General features: G+C 27.2%; 1 protein-coding gene across 1 annotated transcript in view; it reads right to left on the bottom strand.

Moving 5' to 3' along the window:
• LOC107457479 (fibroblast growth factor receptor-like 1) overlaps window positions 1-20,848 on the bottom strand; it is an 83,315-nt gene that overhangs the window by 38,938 nt on the left and 23,529 nt on the right. Inside the window, exon 2 of the mRNA XM_016075646.3 lies at window positions 9,898-9,992. Within this exon, the coding sequence (XP_015931132.1) occupies window positions 9,898-9,961 (64 nt within the window). The 5' untranslated portion in view covers window positions 9,962-9,992. The remainder of the gene's footprint in view (window positions 1-9,897; window positions 9,993-20,848) is intronic.

Raw genomic sequence — 20,848 nt, forward strand, 5'->3', positions numbered from 1 at the left:
TTAATAAAACAATAAATTTACTAAGTTATGTGAGTAATAAAAAACTAATTCAACACGGTAAATTTTACCATAATTTAGTAGTTTTATACATAAGTTTTTTCAGTGTACTTTCATCTGTTAGTCTGACACTTATTTAAGGAAATTAAGGATTTTTTAATAGCAAAAGAGATTAATTATAACTAATTTAGATGGTATGAAATTAGGTATATATGAGGTATGAAATTCAAATTGAAATGTTTGCAGATTTATGAGTTGAACATTACATTCAAAGAAATATAATGTTTAAATGTAATAGTAAAATTACTCTTTAAGATTTTTTTTTAATAATTAAGCCCTATAGACGCAAATAATGCTAATTGCAGTTTTAGACATTAAGAGTTACAATTGTAATCCTATTACGTTCCTACTCAGATTTAACATTAACACACTTTACTTTTCAATTGCTTAAATTTTCAAATCCTTAATTGAATGACTCACTTAACATGTTTTTGTAATCATATATCACTCTTCAAGGTAAAATAAATACATTGTTATTTCAGAGTAAGTATCAAATTTCCTTTGAGGCTTCGACTAAAAAGAAGCAATTAGCAGGTTTTGCTCTTAAACTATTCCATTTCACCACGTAATCATATATTTTTTTTTGGCCATTAATATATGAAAATGACTGTATTAGTTAGATTTAAAGAAATCTGGAGTCTTATGATTGCTGAAAAACTTAATGTTAAATTAGATATGATTTTCATAAACTGAAGTAATCTGAGAAAATTAAATTGAAACGTTTGATGAAAACGTGAAGATTTATAGCATAAAACACTAGATTCAAAGAAATTATTTAGTTTACTATTTAACTACTATTTAGTTAACCTTATTGCTCTTTAATACTATTTATTACTAATTAATACTATTTAGTACAACTACTACTTAATTACTGTTTTATTACTATTTAATTACTAGCAATTTAATTTTTATTTAGAATTTTTTAGTTATTAGGTCAAACGGAAATCATACTACCAGCAGTTAAATATGTAACCCTATCGCATTCTTTATCCGATTTAACATAAACACACATTTAATTCACTTTTTAATTGCTTAAAAATACAAAATTTTGATCGAATGATCAACTAAACACGCTTTTGTTATCTCTCATCTTTTTTCCAGGTAAGGAAAATTTATTCTAATTTCAGAGTAAGTATCAAATTTTCGTTAAGGTGTCGTCTGAAAAGCAATTAGCAGGTTTTGCTCTTAAACTATTCGATTGCACCAAGTAACCATCCATTTTTCATTTTTGTTGTTATCATAAGTTAATGACAGCATTATTTAGATTTTTAAAAAAATGGAGGTATTGTGATTGCTGAGAAACTTAATATTAGATAAATTAGATATGATTGTCTAAAACTAAAGAAAATTGAGCTATTCTAATTGAATAATTTGTATGTTTATGGCATAAAACTGTAGATTCAAGTAAATAATTTGAACGTTTTCCTAAAAAGTAAAAACGTTATATTAGATTTTTTGAATAACTAAGTCAGACGCTAATCCTGCTAACAGCAGTTTCAGACATATTGTAAGTTCCGTTTGTACTACAATCACATACTTTTACATATTTAACACAAACATACCTTTAATTCACTTTTCAATTTCTGAAAATTTTGAATTTCTAATCGAAGGTAAAAAGGACCGGCACTCAGGCTGCCAGTACTTTTTTATCGTATAATCTATTATTACCGGAAAATGTTGCGTAAGGAATAATTATAGTAAAACCACTGAATTACTCAAATACAATAAAGATTACTGTAACAATTATGGTACGATCAGTACGGCAATTACGGTACGATCAGTACGGTAAAAAGAAGATCGATGCACCCTAACTGCCGGCGATTTTTATCGCAATTTGATCCGGAATTTTTCATAATGTTCTTAACATGGTTTTTAAACACACATCTTTCTTCCAAGCAGAATAAATTTATTCTTATTTCAGAGTAAGTATCAAATTTTCCTTAAGGTTTCGACTAAAATGCAATTAGCAAGTTTTGCACTTAAACTATTCTATTTCGCGAAGTAATCATCCTAATTTCTTTTTTTATCGCTAATAATTGAAAGTAAAAGAATTGAATTACCATTAAAATGCATTTAACTAATATTCTTTGAAAGCAACTCTTATCATAACATTCTAGAAATTTAAAAAATGAGGAAGGTAATTAAATCTTTAATACTGAAAGTGTCTGATTTTATAATTAGTTTTCACATCGAGTAAGAATTTGTATCCTCACTTGTCACTTCTGTTCCTAAATGAATGCAGTTAATTATCAGATTTCACTTATTTTGGAAAAGGTGAAAAGAACCCTCTTAAGTAAGTTTCTTCCTACTTTCATATATGAAGTTTTAAAAATGGACGTCGACGTGCTGTTCCGTGATCCTAAAAGTGTAGCGTGTAGTGTGATAATTAATCAAATTTCTCTTCAGTGTAGTGGAGAGAGCTTTAGGAAATGAGCGACACTTTATGTCATAAACACTTATATTCTCACAAAGTAGAAATCGTGTAAGTTGTTTCATAATCCTTTCCAATAGAAAATGATTTAGTTATTTTAAACTAACTTTGACTAAATAATTAAATTCTATTTTTGTTCTTCGAAAATGCATAGAGTATGTGAGATTTTGACAAATAGGATCTTAAATTATTCTATGATACTTTTTTTGAGTAAAAGGAATAGTAGAACAGAAAAAGCAAATTTGCTTATAATATTAAATCAGTAATCCTACTAAGCCTTGTTGTTTAATGTTACTCACAGACTAGTAAACGTGTAAAATTGTTTCGCAATCTTTTCCGATAGGAAGGGATTCAGTTATTTTAATATAACTTTGACTAAATAATTAAATTATATTTTTGTTCTTCAAAAATAAGTAGAGTCAGTGAGATTTTGCTGAATCGGGTCTTAAATTGTTCTACGATTATTCTTTTTGAGTAAGAGAAAAAGTAGACCTCATAAAAAAGCAAATTTTTTGGAATAATGAATCAGAAGCTTAACTAAGCATTGATATTTAATATCACTTACGATTATATTTTAAATTGTTCTATGAAACTTTTTTGCGTAAAGGAAAAAGTAGATCTCACAAAGAAGCAAATTTTTAGAATATTAAGTCAGAAGTCTACAATATTTAATCAATCAATCTAAAGCTCTTTGATAATGATTTTGGTAAAATTAACTTCAAAATATAGTTTTACAGTATGTGATAAAATTTGTTAAGTGTTTAATTAAGTTAAGTGGGTAATTTTAGCCTTAGCATAAAAACTACTTATTCGTCTACTTTTTTGTTTCGTATCTTTTTACTAAATGCGTGGTAATAAAAAGGATAATTTTGAAAATCAGAATTCCTGGAAAACCTCTACCATAGGAAAGAAAAAATTATCAAATCAATTGTTTAAAATGCGTATATTTTGGTTTTATCAACCCCAATTAATATTAGTATAGATTATTTTTTTACCTGAATTTGTCATTACCACACTATAAAGTAATTTTTCCAGATTATTTTCCACTTACAAATCTCGATGAACTTAAAAAACATAACTTATGTAACGACGATGTTCTAAAAATGGAAATTAATTTAATGTATTAACTTCCAAAAATTTAAAGAAATTTTGATGTCAGTCTGGTAGGGTAAATAGTAAGTTTAAAAACCTGTTAATATTTTTATTTAATAAAAATGGATTTTTGTAAGTTAATATATAAGTGGAAGGTAAATTCACAAATCTTGAATCGTAAATATATGAAAATATATGAATATATGAATCTATGCGAATATATAAATATATGAATCAATGAGAATATATAAATATATGAATCTTTATAAATTGATGGAAAATAGAAGCAGATATGATTAAAAATACTTAATAACGTGGATTCTAAATATTTGCAAAAATAATATTAATCTGAGTTCAATTACCCGCTAAATTAAACCCTCTAAGTCTATGCACAGTTTTTGAAATATTGGCAGATAAATGGTTAAAACTTCTAATTAGCCTTTATAACTTATTTATAACCACATTTAAAGTTCTATGTTTCTTTAAGCATACGCAAAATTATTAAAATTCTTTTAGGAATAATCAACTTTCTACAAACTTGCATTTCTTTCAGTATCGTAAAGTTTGTTTCAACAGCGAAAGTAAACGATAAAGATAAACACAAAGTTTAACAGGGAGTTCCTGGTTTGCTCAAGTATTATGTCTTTTGAAAAAGTAGATTCGTCCAAGATTCCAACCCATTAAAAATAAAGTCAGCGCTTCGGTACTTTTTCTTTCAAGTCACGATCTGAACTGTATATCAAAATATTCTTCTTTTTCTCCAGGAAACTTTGGCAATTTAACTAAGAGATAGTTTCAAAGCGTTTGGAACGTTAAAAGATTTATGATGTGCTTTTTTCTGTAATATCGCTGGAAACTGATTTTTTTTTCTTTGCAATTTTTTATCGATGTCGCAAATAAATTACCGAAAAGACGCAAGAAATTTAATTTTTGCATTTTTAAATTCACTAAAACTATTTTATAACCTTTATAAAGAGTATTATTTATGTATCATAAAAACTTGTTTATCTGCATATTTACGGTTAAAGCTATGAAACAAGCATGAACAATAAGGATATGCAAAACAAGATTTTTCAATCAAATTCTGGAAATTTTTGAGGGAATCAATTGAACACGACAAATGCGCAAATTCAACAACTTTGGTTGCTTTCTTGAATAAAAATTTAATATTGTTGTAATTTTAATTCTTGACTTATTAAAATGACTCGGAAATTTTGTTTGCCTTATATTAAAAAACGAATTAATTTGCATTTAAATTGTGTGACAAAATTCTTATATAAGTTTGAGCGCATAAATCTGAGAAACTTTTGAGTGCATATAGCAAGCTAAGCCTTTCTAAACTACCAAGATAATATTACCATTAAAAAGTAGAAACATTTTAAAATTTGAAATAATTATTATTATTAAAAATCTTTCAAACTAATTCACTGAGGGAAAAAGTACAATTTATTTTATTTCTGGCTCTATGAGAAAACAAAAGATTAATAATTTTTATATAAGAAATTTGGTATTGTTTTTAATAAAATTAACAATCAAATCTGGCTTTCTAATGTGCGATAAAACTTGGTAATTTTTTTCATGATACCTTGTAACATGGCAAAAAAGAAACTTTTGCTGTTCTGTTTTGTATTTTTCACTAAATATAGGGTAACAAGAACTATATGTTTGAAAACCAGATTTCCCGGTAAACCGTTACCATATGAAAGTATAAATTACCAAATGAATGGCCTAAGTACATCAAATTTTGGTTTTTAATACCGTAATTACGTTTTTTTTTACCAGAAATGGAATTACTATGCAGTACAGTAATTTTGCCAGAATTTTTTCTTTGAGTGTTAATACCGTAGATGAAAGTAGTGCTTTGAATTAGAATGCTTAGGCTGGCAGCATTTTAATTTTTTTGTTAACTAAAGTTTAAGCCAAAATATATAACATTTTAAAATTTCACATCATGCAGGTATTATAAATATAACAAGTAAAAGAACAAAACCGTCGCCATATTTTCGTAATTTTTAATTATTTATACTAATATTATGAATGCATATTATCCATCTATTACAAAGCAAAAAATAAGTTACACTTATTTAAATTATTATATTTTTTAATTCAATATCGTCTTACTTCGCCTCTGGACTTGATATTTATCTGGATTTGATTAAGTTATGATGTCATGTGATTTTTCAGATATGTTGCATCCAGTTCAGGCAAATTGCCGAGGATTTGAATACTCAAGTCTATCAGATTGTGAGAATCCCTATTTTCAAAATTTTGCCATGATTTCAGCATTGAAGAAAAGTTGTTTTTTTAATGATTTCTCAATAAGTGACAAAGATTTGATGCAATGAGTTTATATGATTAGAATAACACTACATTTCATTCAAAAGGAACTTAATGCACAATTTACGCAACATGTATCAGATTTGTTGAGAACAAATTAAATTCAGAACGAAAACAATGGCTGCTCAATATTGTGACAAAATTGTTCATATAGGAGCAAGTTATCACAATAGTTTCCTATGAATTTATTAGGAAATTTGCAATTAAAATAAGAAGGATATAGATATGTAAATTACGATTACATTAATGAAAGGTGTCATTCTAAGGAAACATAGTACGAAAGTTTAAAAACAGTTATCACTCATTAAAAATGTGTTATCTGTTACTTGAAAATTACAAGCTTGATCTGTATATCAAAAAAAGTTACTTTATCTGTATATCAAAAATGGATGTCTAAAAATTGAGCAAATTGTTCTAACTCCCGAAGAAATAGCATTCGAATGCTAAAATCTCATTTATTCAAAATTGAAACAAAATCTGTTCATCTTTGAGCAAAATGCCTAGTCTGAAAACGAAAGAGGGAGAAATGTGTGAGAGATATATTCGTCTACTGCCTGCAGGAGTCGATCCAATTATATCAGAGTTCGTAGTAGGATGCTCTAACCACCATATTTATACGACCTAGTCCCGGCCCAGTTAGGAAGTTTGATATAACGGCCGGACCAGTGACACGTCATGATATACTAATTTTTAATTTCAAAAGTACTAAGCGTTTCAAAATGGAAAATATGGACTTGATAGCTTATTCCGCTGAATAGTGAATTTAATTTCACCTTTTACTAATTTTGCTGTATCATTAAAAACTTTTAAGCGAATAAAATACATAAAACTTCCTAACTCTCCCTCCACAGGGTTGTACAAGCGGTTAGAGCTTCCTACTTTAAATCAGAACATCCTTGGTTCGAATCCTGCCTGAGGAATCCATTTCTTCCTCAGCATCACTTTTTTGATAACACATTTTGAGTAAAGAAGAGAATATTTTGTTTCAATTTTGAATGCACATGGGATTTTCAAATTCGAATATCTGTTCCAGAACTATTTTAACACATTTTGCCTTTTTTTGAGAAACCCTTTTTTTACAGAGAAATTTTTGGCGTTTTGGAGCAAATTGTTATAACTTTGGAGTAGCATATAATTTTTAAATTTCGTACAACGGTATTTAGTTATCGCCTTTAAATTATCATTCAGTAAAAAATGCGGCTACTAGTGTACAGAAATATGATTGTAGGATGGAAAGTTAATAAGGGAAATTTTCTCCCTCTTCCAAATTTTTTCACACATTATATAACTTTATTTCATGCTTTAAATGTTCGTTATTAGCTGTCATAAATTATCGATCGGAAGTCTAGAAGTTTTCTTAATAAATAACAAATTTCGGACGAAAATTGATTAAATAATGTGGAACTGCCATAAAGAAAAATTATACTTTCAATCCATATGTCTTTATGCTTTCATTTTAAATTTTAAATAAAGGAAATCTTTTGTTCCTTCTTATAGAATTTTCAAAATACCATCCCAGGTTGATTTCCTTTCTTATTTGTTTTTGTTTTGAGGAAGGCATATTTTAAAGTACCCTAAGAAAGGCTACTGGTGCGTGAAAATTGCGTTCGAAAACGAGGAAAGGAAACTTTCGACTAGATATTGCATCTAAATTCACGGTTGATACATCACTGACACTTTTGGATGCAAGTAAACAAAAAAATAGAATTTTTAAGCTTATTGAAAGTAAGAAGAGTATTTGTGTTCTGTACTATGCATTTTATTTACGAACACGGAGAAAGCAATTCTGGTAAAATGACCAAACTTGTAAGGTAATGCCATTTCTGACAAAACAAAAAACATAATTATGGCATTAAAACCAAAATATACTGTATTTCAACATTGCTAATTCTTTCAATCGTATGGTAACGGTTTATCAGAAATACTAGTTTTCAGAATTATAGTTCTTATTACCACACGTTTAATGAAATACGAAATTGATAAGTAAATTTAATCGAATAAATGGTTTTTATGCCATGCTCTAAAATATTATAATAATATTATCAAATTTTACAGCATTTGCTGCCAAACTGCAATTTAATATAACCATATTTTGTTGTTAATTTTGCCAAAAGTCATTAACAAAACGCTTAGGTAAAAATTACTGTGCATTTTGGTGTTCCTATAGAGCAGGAAACATGGTAAAATTTACCATATTGAGGTAGTTTTGACCATAATGTTTTCTTATTGAATAGATTATTATTGTACTTTTGAATATTATGTAGAAAAAAAATATCAGCTTATTACTTGCAATTTTGGAAAGAAAAATTGGTTTTTATTTATTTTAAGATAAAATTTGAATGCCTAAAACTACGAGGTTTAAAACTTGTTGGATATAGTTAGATCATTTGCTTTCAAGGCCATTAACACTTTGGTAAGTGAGTTGTGCTTCAAGTAAAGACAGACTGACAGTTAGTTCTCTTAATGATTAAAAATATATAAACTAAAAGAAACTTGCATTTCTACTTCAAAATTCACTAGCGAATATTTACATTTCATTGTTTTTACTATCCTTTTCGTGTTATTTACTTGCCCTTTATTTGCCATACAGTATGGGAGGCTGACATGTTATAAAATTACTTTAAATATAAAATTAATTTTATTATAAATATATAAAAAACTCCATCTTAGAAAATATTGTATAAAGTGAGATTCAGTCAATTATATTCAATATATATTTTATATTTGGCATTATGATTGAAAGAGTTTCCTTCATTGCCGTTGTTAAAAACTGTAAGAAAATTTAAACCCTCTTAAAAAAAATTTTTTTAAAATTATTTGAAGGAAATCTCAAAATATCTTAATATTTATTTCATATCTTTTCAATTCTTATTTATAAAACATAATGCAAACTTTCTTCTTCTTGTAGGAAAAACCCGTAAATTGATGCGGTTTTCTTCAAAAGAAAGTATGATTCTCTTCGATTGTGATTCGAATATAATATTACTATCAGCAAGAGGGATTTTATTCAAAATGCTGTTTTTTTTATCAAACTGCATACTGTCATGCAATTTTATTTTATTTTATAATTCGTTATTGAACAACATACCAAATTTTCGGTTCATGACTACTAATGTTCAACTCCATAGCCTTGTAATTTTGAACACAATCCAGACGAAAAGAGAACTCCAGGATCCAGTATTGGGAAAAGTTTGCCTTTGTGGACGACTTTTTGATTGAACTAACCCGAATTTGCTTTACGTGTAGAGGAAGACCATGAGTGCCTCACATGGTTAGCCTAACGGCAAGGGGACATGATCCATCTACCACTGAGGATATTTCACGTCAGCACTGTGGTCTGTGCGAGCCGTATGTGCAATTCGTATCGAACAGCCATCGCTTGGATTCGAACCCGGTTTACTTTATTGGAGGGCGAAAGCTCTATCCCCTGATCAATTGCGGCTCTACTGCCATGCAATTGAAAAAAAATTAAGTTCTTCTCGATAAATTTTGAGAATAGTGTCTTGACAACTATTTTCTGTCGATTGCTAATACAAAAAACGATAAAATAGAATTTCAGAAAATGATCGAACCGAATTTGTTTAGGAAAAAAACACTTTTAGCGTTTCGTAACCTAACAAGCGTATATGAAAATTATATAAAAATCTCAATTTTGAATTTGATTTGATTTTGCAGTTATTTTTCTATCTCACAGTGTTATGGGTGTTACATTTGAAATTTTAGTTTAACTTTTTTTCGTTATTTCATAAGTATTCCATTGAAATTCCATTGAACTCAAAACAAAATCTCACTGTTTAAAAATGTCTAAAATATATAAAATTATAATATAAATAAAGTTGCATTAATAAACTCAAATTAAGATACATTAATAAAAAAAAGTATAGATATGGATATTTACTACTTCCCTATCGACAGATTGTAGTCACATATATCACAATAGTGGCACAATGAACTAATTATTTGCAGAGAAATCAACTCACCAATGTGCTGCAAAGCTGAAGTTGCAGCAAACACACCGAGGAGGAGAAGCAAATAGCAATTCATTTCCTACTGCTATCACCAGGAACTTACAATCCTGAAATCAAGAATATATTGCTCAAGTCTCTTTAACAGTATATTGAAGTATATGTTATAAATTGACACCTAACTATGAGGCTCCAAAATTTAGATAAAAAAATTCATTTTTAGTACGTAGAAATTCAATTTACGAATTTACTATTCAAATTAATTATTTTTTATTTAAACAAATAGATTCCTATTACGATGATTCTCAGAATGGAAATATAACAGAAAATAATAAAAATACATCTTTTTATTTTTATTTACTTACAGAATTATTTAAAAAGTATATTTAAAGTAATAAATCGCCTCCATGTTTTTTTAACAATATATAAATCGAATACTTTTCTGAGTGTTCAAACAAATGTAATAAAAATTGAAACAATAGTTTTGTTAGAAATGCTTAACTCTTAAAAATACGTAACATGCATAAAAATTTTATATTTGGCTGTCAAATTACTTTTTAATTTAAAATTCTGAAACTAAATAACTTACCTTGATTAAAAAGTTTAGCTCAATTCGGAAGTCTAATGATTAGGCTTAAATGAATAATATAGGAATAGAATAGCTTATAAGATTTAAAAAAGTTCCAGCCATATAGATTTGAAAAATAATAAGCATTTAGCACTAAAAAATTTTATAAGCTGAAAACTTACCTTTAATTTTTACCCGTGGCTTTATGACTAATAAAAATGAAAAGATTACTAAAGTCGGAATGTAATTTAACGGAGAACTATTAACCACATTCTTGTTGAATCGAATTAAAAATGTTATGTTTCAATAGGAAAAAATATGTAATAGGAAAAATATGTATTATGTGTATGTATAATTAAGTATTTCAATAGGAAAAAATATGTAATATGTATTTATATTTTATACAAAAGTACATTTGAATAGATGAAACTGTAGTTTTTGGTTGGAAATTGTATAAAATAAATATTATTAAATGTGTTTTATTTGATCCTGTAACATGAAATAAAGTTTTTGAAGTACAAAAGATATTAATATTTTAAACTATAGACAATAAATACAAAATATTTAATAAGAAATTATCTCCCACAGATTTAGTTTTTAAAATAAAATATTCATTTCCATAAAATATTTCTAGTATTTGTTTGGTAATTGGGTTACTTTGGGAAGCAAACATATAAGTAGGATAAAATAACTTTGGGACTAAATGTCTGAGCAAAAGAACACACGCAGTTAAAATATTCACAACTACTTATACACTTGTATAAGTAGTTTTAAGAGGATTCTTATAAGTAGCTACAAGAATTTAGTTCGGAAAGTAAATTTTTTCTCTTCATTTTAAAGGAAAATTTTTTATGTCTGCATTGAGAAAAAAAGTACGGTCGAAACTACCAGAATATGGTAAAATGTACGGTGTTTCCGGCTCTGTGGCAACACCAAAAAACTTTGAAATTTTTACTATTACCTGCAATTATTTTCCTTTTATTAGTAATTATTAATTTCACTATTATTGGAAATTTTTGGTAATTAATTTGGTAAAATTAATAATAAAATATGGTTTCATAATATGTGATAAAATTTGGTATGTATATATTAGGACTACGCATCAGGATTACAAGATTAATGAGCACACATCCATTAGGTTAGTAATTATGTGGTAAAGTTGTGCTAGGTTAGCACTTGCGTCTGGAAAATATATATATATATCATTTTGGTAAATGAAACCAAACTATATGCTTTATGATATTTGTACTATTTATTTGGTAATTTCTCCTTTCATATTTCAATGGTTTACTAAAAATTCCGGTTTTCAAAATTAAAGTTCTTATTACCACAAGTTTAGTAAAATATAAAATTGAAAAATGAATCTAACCAAATAAATAATCTTAATGCTCAAATGCTTTATAATTGAATTATCGTAGTTTAAGAAATATGATAATTTAGCTTTAAAAGATTTATATAAATTTTAGCTAATAAAACTTGTCTAATTTAATAGAGCCTACCGAGCTTTTTAGTGCTGAGCTCTTAAAGCCAAAAACATGATACACTTTGCCCTATTTTGGTAGTTTTGATCATGCTTTTTCCTCTGTGTAAAAACACTATTTTTTACATGATGATGAAATGTTCTTTCTGAGCAATCTCCCCCCCCCCTCGGAAAAAAAAAGATTTCATGGATTTCCCCAAAGCATTTTCATGAATCTTGAGTATCTATTTTACACATTGAAGAAAATGGCACACCTTTTTCTACGAAACGTTTTATCTGTACTAAACCAGATGAAAACAACAGGAATAAGTTTTATTTCTAACTGGAAAAAAAACTTTCTTTCTCAACAGTATAATAAATATTTCTTCTATATAACATTCGCTTTATTCAATTCTTTTTTTTCAATTTTTAAAAAAAAATAATAAAGTTTTTTTTTAAATAAATGTTAGAAAACAGCATGTAAATAACGGCTGAAGTTGAAATGCACTTTACGTAAAATAGCAAAAAGCTATTACGTGGCAAGATTCCAGCTCTTTGTCTGTATGACTAGTAAGAAAGTAAGAAAGAGAGTTTCCTTTTATATCTGGATGGGTATAAGTTCTAGTGTTGATCTTTGCAAAAGCTCCATATACTTTCATGCGCAATGGAGTTTATATTACAAAATAATGTACATAATAATATAAAATAATAAAACAATCTTATATGTTGATATTAATTTATTAGTCCACCTTTTAAAATGTTTAAAATGAAAAATATGAGAATAGCTTATACTTCGCATAATTCATTGTTTATTATGAAAAAAAAATATTTATTCTGATAAATAGACTTTTCATGAAATGCTTTATTTAAAAAGTAATATTTTAAAAAAGTTTAAAAGCAAATGCAAATTTTAATAACATTTCATTAAATTAACTTTGATTGTATTCCTTTGGCTTTAGCTTCTATAATTTTTATTACAATTTAAAAAATTTTAAAATTGATATGGAAAATTTCTATTTTGCTCTATAGTTCCATACTAATGACTTATTTGTTTAATGTAAACAAATATGTATTTTTCTATTAGGTTTAAAATGGAGAATTTTTCAATTATTTTTTAATTAAATCAGGTTTAATTAAATCAGTAGAATCAATAAAATTATAGTATAAATTGATTTAGAAATCTATTGATACTTTTGATAAGTAAAACTTATTAACTTAAAAAAAAACTTAATAAATAAGCTTATTTTTGTTTAAAAAAGAAGCATAATGGAATTTAACATCCCCTTAAAATATGAGTTCATTATATTATTATATATTAGTATAATATTGATATTTATTGAATAATATATATTCAAAACATTGTGTAATGCAAAAACTTGCTTAATGACTATGCCGTTTAGAATTCTCAGGTTTCAAAAAATGTCTCTTCAAAGGAGTGAAGCAAGAAATCTTGAAACATTAAACCTATTTAGATATTCATTTCATATGTTTCTCATTTTGATCATACTTAAAATAATATCCGTTTGACCTCTCTTTGATTGATTTTGAAGTTGTTTTCAACACTTTAAACCCTTTTTTCATGTCCAACATGAATATATTGTGTTAGAAATCGTTTTATGGAAAGCAGTTTGTTAATTTAAGCTACCTAATAAATCATCAATATGGAAATTTAATCAACAAGAGAAAGTAAAAGTGAAATCATATATCACTTTCAATAGCAATATTTAAAGTTTATTATACATTATAAAAAATTTATTAACGTTTTATTATAAATTATAAATTAATTTAGGTATTTATTTAAAAATATTGATTAAAATTTAGTTAAAAGTAAAGTTCACTTTTTCTACCCTCTTCCAAAAGATTAAAAAACGATATATATTTACAGATATGACAATGAATTTCAAGAAATTGAACTATCATTTTTCTTTATATTCTGTCTTAAAGCAGGTTACGCAGCACATCGACTAACAATACTTTTTTGTAATATTAATATATCTACTTTCAAACTATGCACACTACTTACAGACGTTCCATGTAGTGGATGATGGTAATCCATGAAATATATGCTCTAAACTAACTTTACATGTGAATGTGAGATTGCGAGCAAATTCTCGATTTGAGTTTGTCAATAAATATTTCATTAATATTGATTAAAATGGACTTCCTTATTCACGAATTATTACTTAGCACACTTCTAATAATTAATCAACCCATTTCATAATTAGCATGTTTCGCTAGAAGTACAGCTGATGCAATTATCTTAGAATTCGAAAACTCGAAACACAAGTCAAATATATTCATTAAGTTAGTTATATTAGAGATATCCTACATGGCGTTTACAAGTCAGGATTAGAAACAGGTTAAATTAAGGAATCAATTATTTCATGCGTGCAAAGAAACTGTGATATTAACTCTCTGTAAGAAAACTGTCTTCTGATATCAAATTTAAAGTATTTTCTATAGTTTCAATTGATTTTATTAGTTTTAATATGTAATTTAAAGTGGTCTTTTTTTGTCATCTTGTTACTTTAATACTAGTAATATCACCCATTCGAATTTTTTCATCATGCTTTTATGTTCCTTTAAGCTTTCCTATTTTTAACATTACATAAACCATCATTAATTCAATCTACAAGTTTCGGAAATAAGAGAAAAAGTTATCGGCCCTTTCTTCACATTTTGAGAACCACGCAATCATTAATAAACTCTTCTTTTGCATGTAACATGAAGAACACTGGGGAACAAAATGTTTATAACATTCATACAAATACTAAATTTATCCTAATTCGGGTGTGAAAATTTCAAATCTGAAATTAGTTTCTCCTAAATGTGCTGATTTCTTTAAATGAAATTTTTTGTCGAAATATACAACTTTAAAAACTTTATATTAACCTTAGGAGAGTCATGTAAATGTAGCGAGAAATTCCTAGATTTAGGACACAGATTCAGGATTTAATTAGCATCAATGCCCATGCCCGGAAATGTTGTCATACGCTTTTAGAAACAGTTCATAATAGGGAAGCGTTAATAGCGGCGTATGGCGACATTTCTGGAATAGGGTTCCTACTGATTCTGATGAGGTGTCTTAACTCCCCTAAAAACTTGTCTTTACAGTTATGCGAACCTATACTGAATATAATGTTTACCATATCTGTTAGAAAATCTCATGAAATAGGAAAAAAAATTCCCCAGTGTAAATCACTAATGCACTTTTCGCTTTCTGAAAATTGCATAAATAATTGTTAATGTGGTCTTCCTCTTTTGAAAATTACATAACAATCCTTTGTGTATTATTTCCATTTCAAAAATTATCTTATACATACAACACTCAAAAATACTTTAAAAACATTCGATTTCAGAGAATTTAAGAAAAACATGAGGACTTATTTTTCGCTTGGAAACTAATGACTAATAGCATTATCGGTGAATTCAGGCTAAATTGAGGTAATATTAGTACTTCAGAAATAGTTCACTGTTGTTAAGGTCAATAAATGAGTACCGGAAAATACTAAATAACCGTTTTTTAGTCTAAGAACAGTTATTTTTGAAAAAAAAAACAATAAAAAGGAACATAATAAATTGCCCTTTTTCGCGCATGTATTTCACTTGTTCGGTGTTTTTGTTCCCTGACAAGCCTGTAATAAGTAGTTTCAATTACATTTTGGGAATAAGATAAAAGCCCCATGCGATTCTCTGAAATATTTATTATAGTTAATAGAAGAAAAACTGAAAATATTCTTGACAGGTTGTTTTTTCCCGGCAAGTATAACAATTTATTTAGCAAAGAGAGAAATGCTGTGTTTTATGGCCACTGAATGATTTATAATCTAAATGTTATCTGTGTGTATTAGTATTATAGAGTATTATAATCATTTGGAAAAATGAATATGGTGAAAAATTCCAAGATTATGACAAAATTTTCCATGTTTCTAGCACTATGTGAACACCAAAAAGCTTTGTAATTTTTACCGAAACACTTTGATAAGGATTTCAGCAAAATTACGTAATTTTAACGTGATACCTTAGAGCATGGCATTAAAACTATTTATTAGGTTAAATTTATTTTTGAGTTTTGCATTTCTGGTGTGGTAATAAGAACTATAATTTTGAAAAGCAAATCCCGGTAAATGTTCGCCATATAAATGGAAAAATTACAAAATGAATGGTTTAAATACGGTATATTTTGGTTCTTAATGCCAGAATTTTTTTTTAACAGATAGGCCATAGCCATATTGTCTTCTCCGTGATTGTTTTTGTATACCGGCCCACCTTTTACAAAGTTCATCATATCATATTTGTGACTAAGTATTATGCATTTGAGCATAGATTTACGCTGCATATATTAAGTGTCTTCACGCCACATGCACAAACTTGGAGGCGATTTCGACTTCTATACACAAGGAGTATAAATAAATACTTTTTATTTTTCTCATTTATATATTTTTAAAGCAATATACGGTAGGAAAAAAATTACAACGAAAATAAGACAATTCAAAATAATCAAATCAAAGTACTGCTAGTCATAATGTAAACAGTGTAATTTCCTACGTTAGTCACTCTCTGCTTTTCAAAATCTAATGTCCAAACTTTTTGCATTTAATTACATTTAACTAAAAAAGCTCATTTTGCAACTTGATTGTATACTACCATAAAAAGTCCCTTTGTAGTATCAAAATAATATCATCTGTCTCAGTAATAAAGTAAGCACAAGGAATTGTTTTTGAAATTTGAGATGAGGTTAATTTGTACTAAAGAAAAGATATAATAAAAAAAAATAATTCTGACACTTCTTAATTTGATAGAGAAATTATGCATCTCTATAGTATTTTGAGGCACTTTATTTTAAAATTTATCACACAAAAAAATAATTTTAAATCAATTTGAGTATTTTGAAATTTAATTTTAGTTTTGCTATTTGTATTTGCTACCCGCATTTAAAAACATTGGGTATTGCTATTATTAGCCTTGAGATACATGCACTGAGAAAAATAGTATGGTCAAAAATACCAGAATATGGTAAAACTTTACATGTTTCTGGCTCAAAAAGATGATCACCAAAAAGTTCTTACCGAAATGGTTTTTTAATGAATTTCGTAAAATTAGTAGTAAATTAACGTTTAATAATATGCGATAAAATTTGATAATTTTATCATGATACTTCATGGCATAAACACTCATGATTTAACTAAATTTGTCTTTCAGTTTTGTATTTTCTACCAAATATGTGGTAATAAGGTCCATAATTTTGAAAACCAGACATTCCGGTTAATTGTTTCAATATATATATGAACGGAAAATTTATCAGAAGTAATGGACTAAATATCGTATGTCGCTGTTTTATTATCAGAATTATATATTTTTTCTGCCAAAAAAAGTGTCCCTACATACAGTACGATATCTTAAACAAAACTAAAACATATCTATGTGCTAAACAAAAATAGCTTTTAACATCGCTCCCAACCAAAAATTAAATACTTTTGACATTTTATTAGAAAACAGAAGTCAATAATAAAAATAATACTCACTACACAAAAAGAATACTAAAATCAACATACTTCGAATTGACAAACGAAACAAGTTTTAAATTGACTAAACAAATTTCGCGTTTTTATACTTGTTTTTAGGCTAGTATCTGTTTAACTTGAATAATTACATGTTTCAACCTAACTGAAATCACTTTATTTTTAGTTTTGAAGGAGCATATTTTTTTTCATTAATTTTGAATAACAAGCTGCAGTTACAATGAAAAAAATAACATAAATCTTTACTCTAGTTATATTGATGATTACGCTAGTTGGAAATTTAAACTCGATAAAAAATTCTCTAAAAAACAGGTAAATTACAAATAAAGAAGATCTTGAAATTTAAAAATGAAATACAAACATGAAATTTTTCAGAAAAAGGAATGAAGAGAAGCAAAATGGAATAATTTTGCATCTCAGAAACTCATTCGTTTTCTTTAATTACCAATTCTTATGAGTGGGTAGTTCCTTCTGTCCATTTCTCAGTTTCTTCTTTTTTGTAATAAGTCTTCTGAAGAAAAAGCTTTACATTTTAAATTAACTTCGTTCATGCCAGTATACGAAAGTTTCAAAGTTTGAATCAGGTTTAAATGCAACTATGCAAAATATATTTTAATCTTCTTTATGCAAGATACAAAACTACGTCTTTTGAAATATGAAAGTAGTTTCATAATTATGCTTATTTGTAGATATGAAGGTACTTCTTACTTAAAATTTTTTAAAATATAAAATGAAAAAGTGAACTCTTCAATATAAAAATTGCTAAAGTTCGTATCTTGTTGACTCTAAGAAAAATGAACTTTGCTGCTCTCTCAAAAAATGTTTGCTGTTGAAAAAAGTCTATTGTTTGTAGATACCGTTATTGAAATACTGTTTTATAAATATATATATATATATATAGCCTAAAATCGTGTGGAATTTGCATAATTGGATGCAGCGATCGTAACTTTTGAACGTAAATTTCATTTTTCAACAACGTGCTAAAGGGATATTTTTGCCAATTAATTAATTTTATCTCAAATCGCCTGCCACGGATGGTTTTGATTCACAATATTTATATCTCTGATGCTGTTGTACAAATGACTCAACTAACATCATGTGTAATTTGCATAATATGACGTAATAATCAAAACTTTTGTATTTAAATTCTCATTTTTCTTAACAACATGCTCAAAAAGAAGCGACAATTTTGCAATACATTTTTTAAAGTTATTTCAAGAATCATTTGCCAGGAGTGATTATTGCTTCGGATATTCATATCTTTGATAAACTTATCTAAACGGCTCTCCTAACATCATGTGTAATTCGCATTATCAAATTATGCGAAAAAGGTAAATAAGTTTTTAAACCGGCAAGAAAATATATTATATATCTCTAATTATTTCTTTTTCAAGAATTCTTAATAACAAATGTAGACATAAATTGTTAAATTTGGAATTAGGGAATATTTCGTATTGCTAATATTGTTTAGCTTTAGTTTCAACATTTAGTTGGTTTGAAAGTTTGAAAGTCTGCAAGTTGCAATCCAATTAACCCTAATTAAATTTATCTTGACGTTATCTAAGTTCTATTAGCTATAAGATTCTTCTATACAGCTAATTTCAGATAAATAAGGGTTGAAAAAATTTATAGAATCAGCGACTGACAACTGATGTCTTGTTTACAAAACAAAGCATTCATACGTATGTGAGAAGTATTTGAAGTATGCCAACCCCGCGGCTTAAACCTAAATTCTATTAATAGAAGAATTTTATTGCCCTAGATTGCGAAACTTTAATGAAATAGAGTGACAGTTGAGTTCTTTTCTTAAGAATAATGAAACTTTGGAATTTCACGGGCATAACAAAAAGTTTCCTTTGGTTTTGATTGGAATAGTTTACTTCCGCAACTGAAAAAATAAGTTTATTCCTTAATTATATTTTTTTAATTATCAAATTAATTAAAAGAGGAAATATTATTGAGGTGGTAATAAGATTTTTATTCAGATATAAAAGCTTAAGTGAAATATGTTTCTTAGTTGAATGCCTTCTAAAAAATTTTTCTAAAACTATCAAAGAATAAGGATTAGTTCTAAGTTCTAATGATGATATGAAGGTATTTGAAAATTATATAATTATTAAAAATAGTCTTAAAATTCCTGAAAATATCAAAAATGCGTAAAAATATCTCAAAATACTTGAAACTATTATAATATTATATATAGTTAGAATCAAGTCCACTGAAAACAAATTCTGTTAAATTATGGAAAATTCCTGGCTTAGTTGTCAGAGATTATCCGTACACTACGGAAGAAGAAAAACTTTGATAGAATTGTCCTGTAACAAAACACTGCAAAAATATCTGTACTCACTAAATATTTTTGTATGTCATAGTACGATGGAGGAATTTCGTATGAAAGTATCTAGATACTTTTAATACTAGAAATATACTGCTTGTATAGTGAAGTATATTTCTAAAATTTCGATTAGTTTTTTTTTTTCAATTCAACTTTTTGAGGTCCTTTTGCACTATATCAAAAACCATCAAGTGTAAAAGAATTATCTGGAAGTTTTATTTTTTCTTAGTTAAGTTCAGTCGTTTGGAGCGGCATTAGAACTTGTGACCTTCCTGCTGTGAGATCTTCCTGCTCCTTAATCACCATACATTCCCCTCGGCATTTGTTTTAATGTATCAAATTATTTGTTACCGCTTTAATACCAAATTTTTTCATATTCAAAACTGAAATCTATACACAAGAGTTACAATCTGTAACAAAAGCTACAGATTTTCTTAGAAAAAAATGTCTCTTTTGACTGAGTTGTATAAAGTTTAACAGTAACTTTCTGTGGTTTAAGAAAAAAAGGAATTTCTAGTAGGAATGCTACAGAATATTTTCAATTTTCAGCATAGGTTTTTTACATCGTATGGTTCAAGGAAATTTGTAGACTAATATTGTGATACTTATTTTATTACTAGAAAAGGAATAGGTATAATAGCATACGCGTAAAAAATTACGTGTTGCATTATGAAATCTTACTGGAATGTAAAGAAATGTTTAATCTTACTTAAAAGATATTTTTGATTTTTTTGGAAGAAAAGTTGGAGCAATGCAAAAACGCTTTTCTATATACGATGAATAATGTTGTGAGTAAAATGTTACAATGATTAAAAAATACAAATTAAATGGTACAACCTAAAGTTAGAAGTACAAAAACGGAAAACTAGACTACCTAAAGGAAAACTAGACTAACTCTAAGAAAATTAAACTTACTCTAGAAAACTAGACTAACTCTAAGAAAACTAGAATAATAAACTTTAAATAAATAGAAAGAACTTGAAGACCATATTATTGCTACTTGATAAATTATAGCTAGAAAAGTTTTGATAATTATAGCATGATATATGCAGGGAATAAAGTGATAAACTACGAATTCCTTT

This window comes from Parasteatoda tepidariorum, chromosome X1, assembly GCF_043381705.1.
Source record: "Parasteatoda tepidariorum isolate YZ-2023 chromosome X1, CAS_Ptep_4.0, whole genome shotgun sequence".
Lineage (NCBI taxonomy): Eukaryota > Metazoa > Arthropoda > Arachnida > Araneae > Theridiidae > Parasteatoda > Parasteatoda tepidariorum.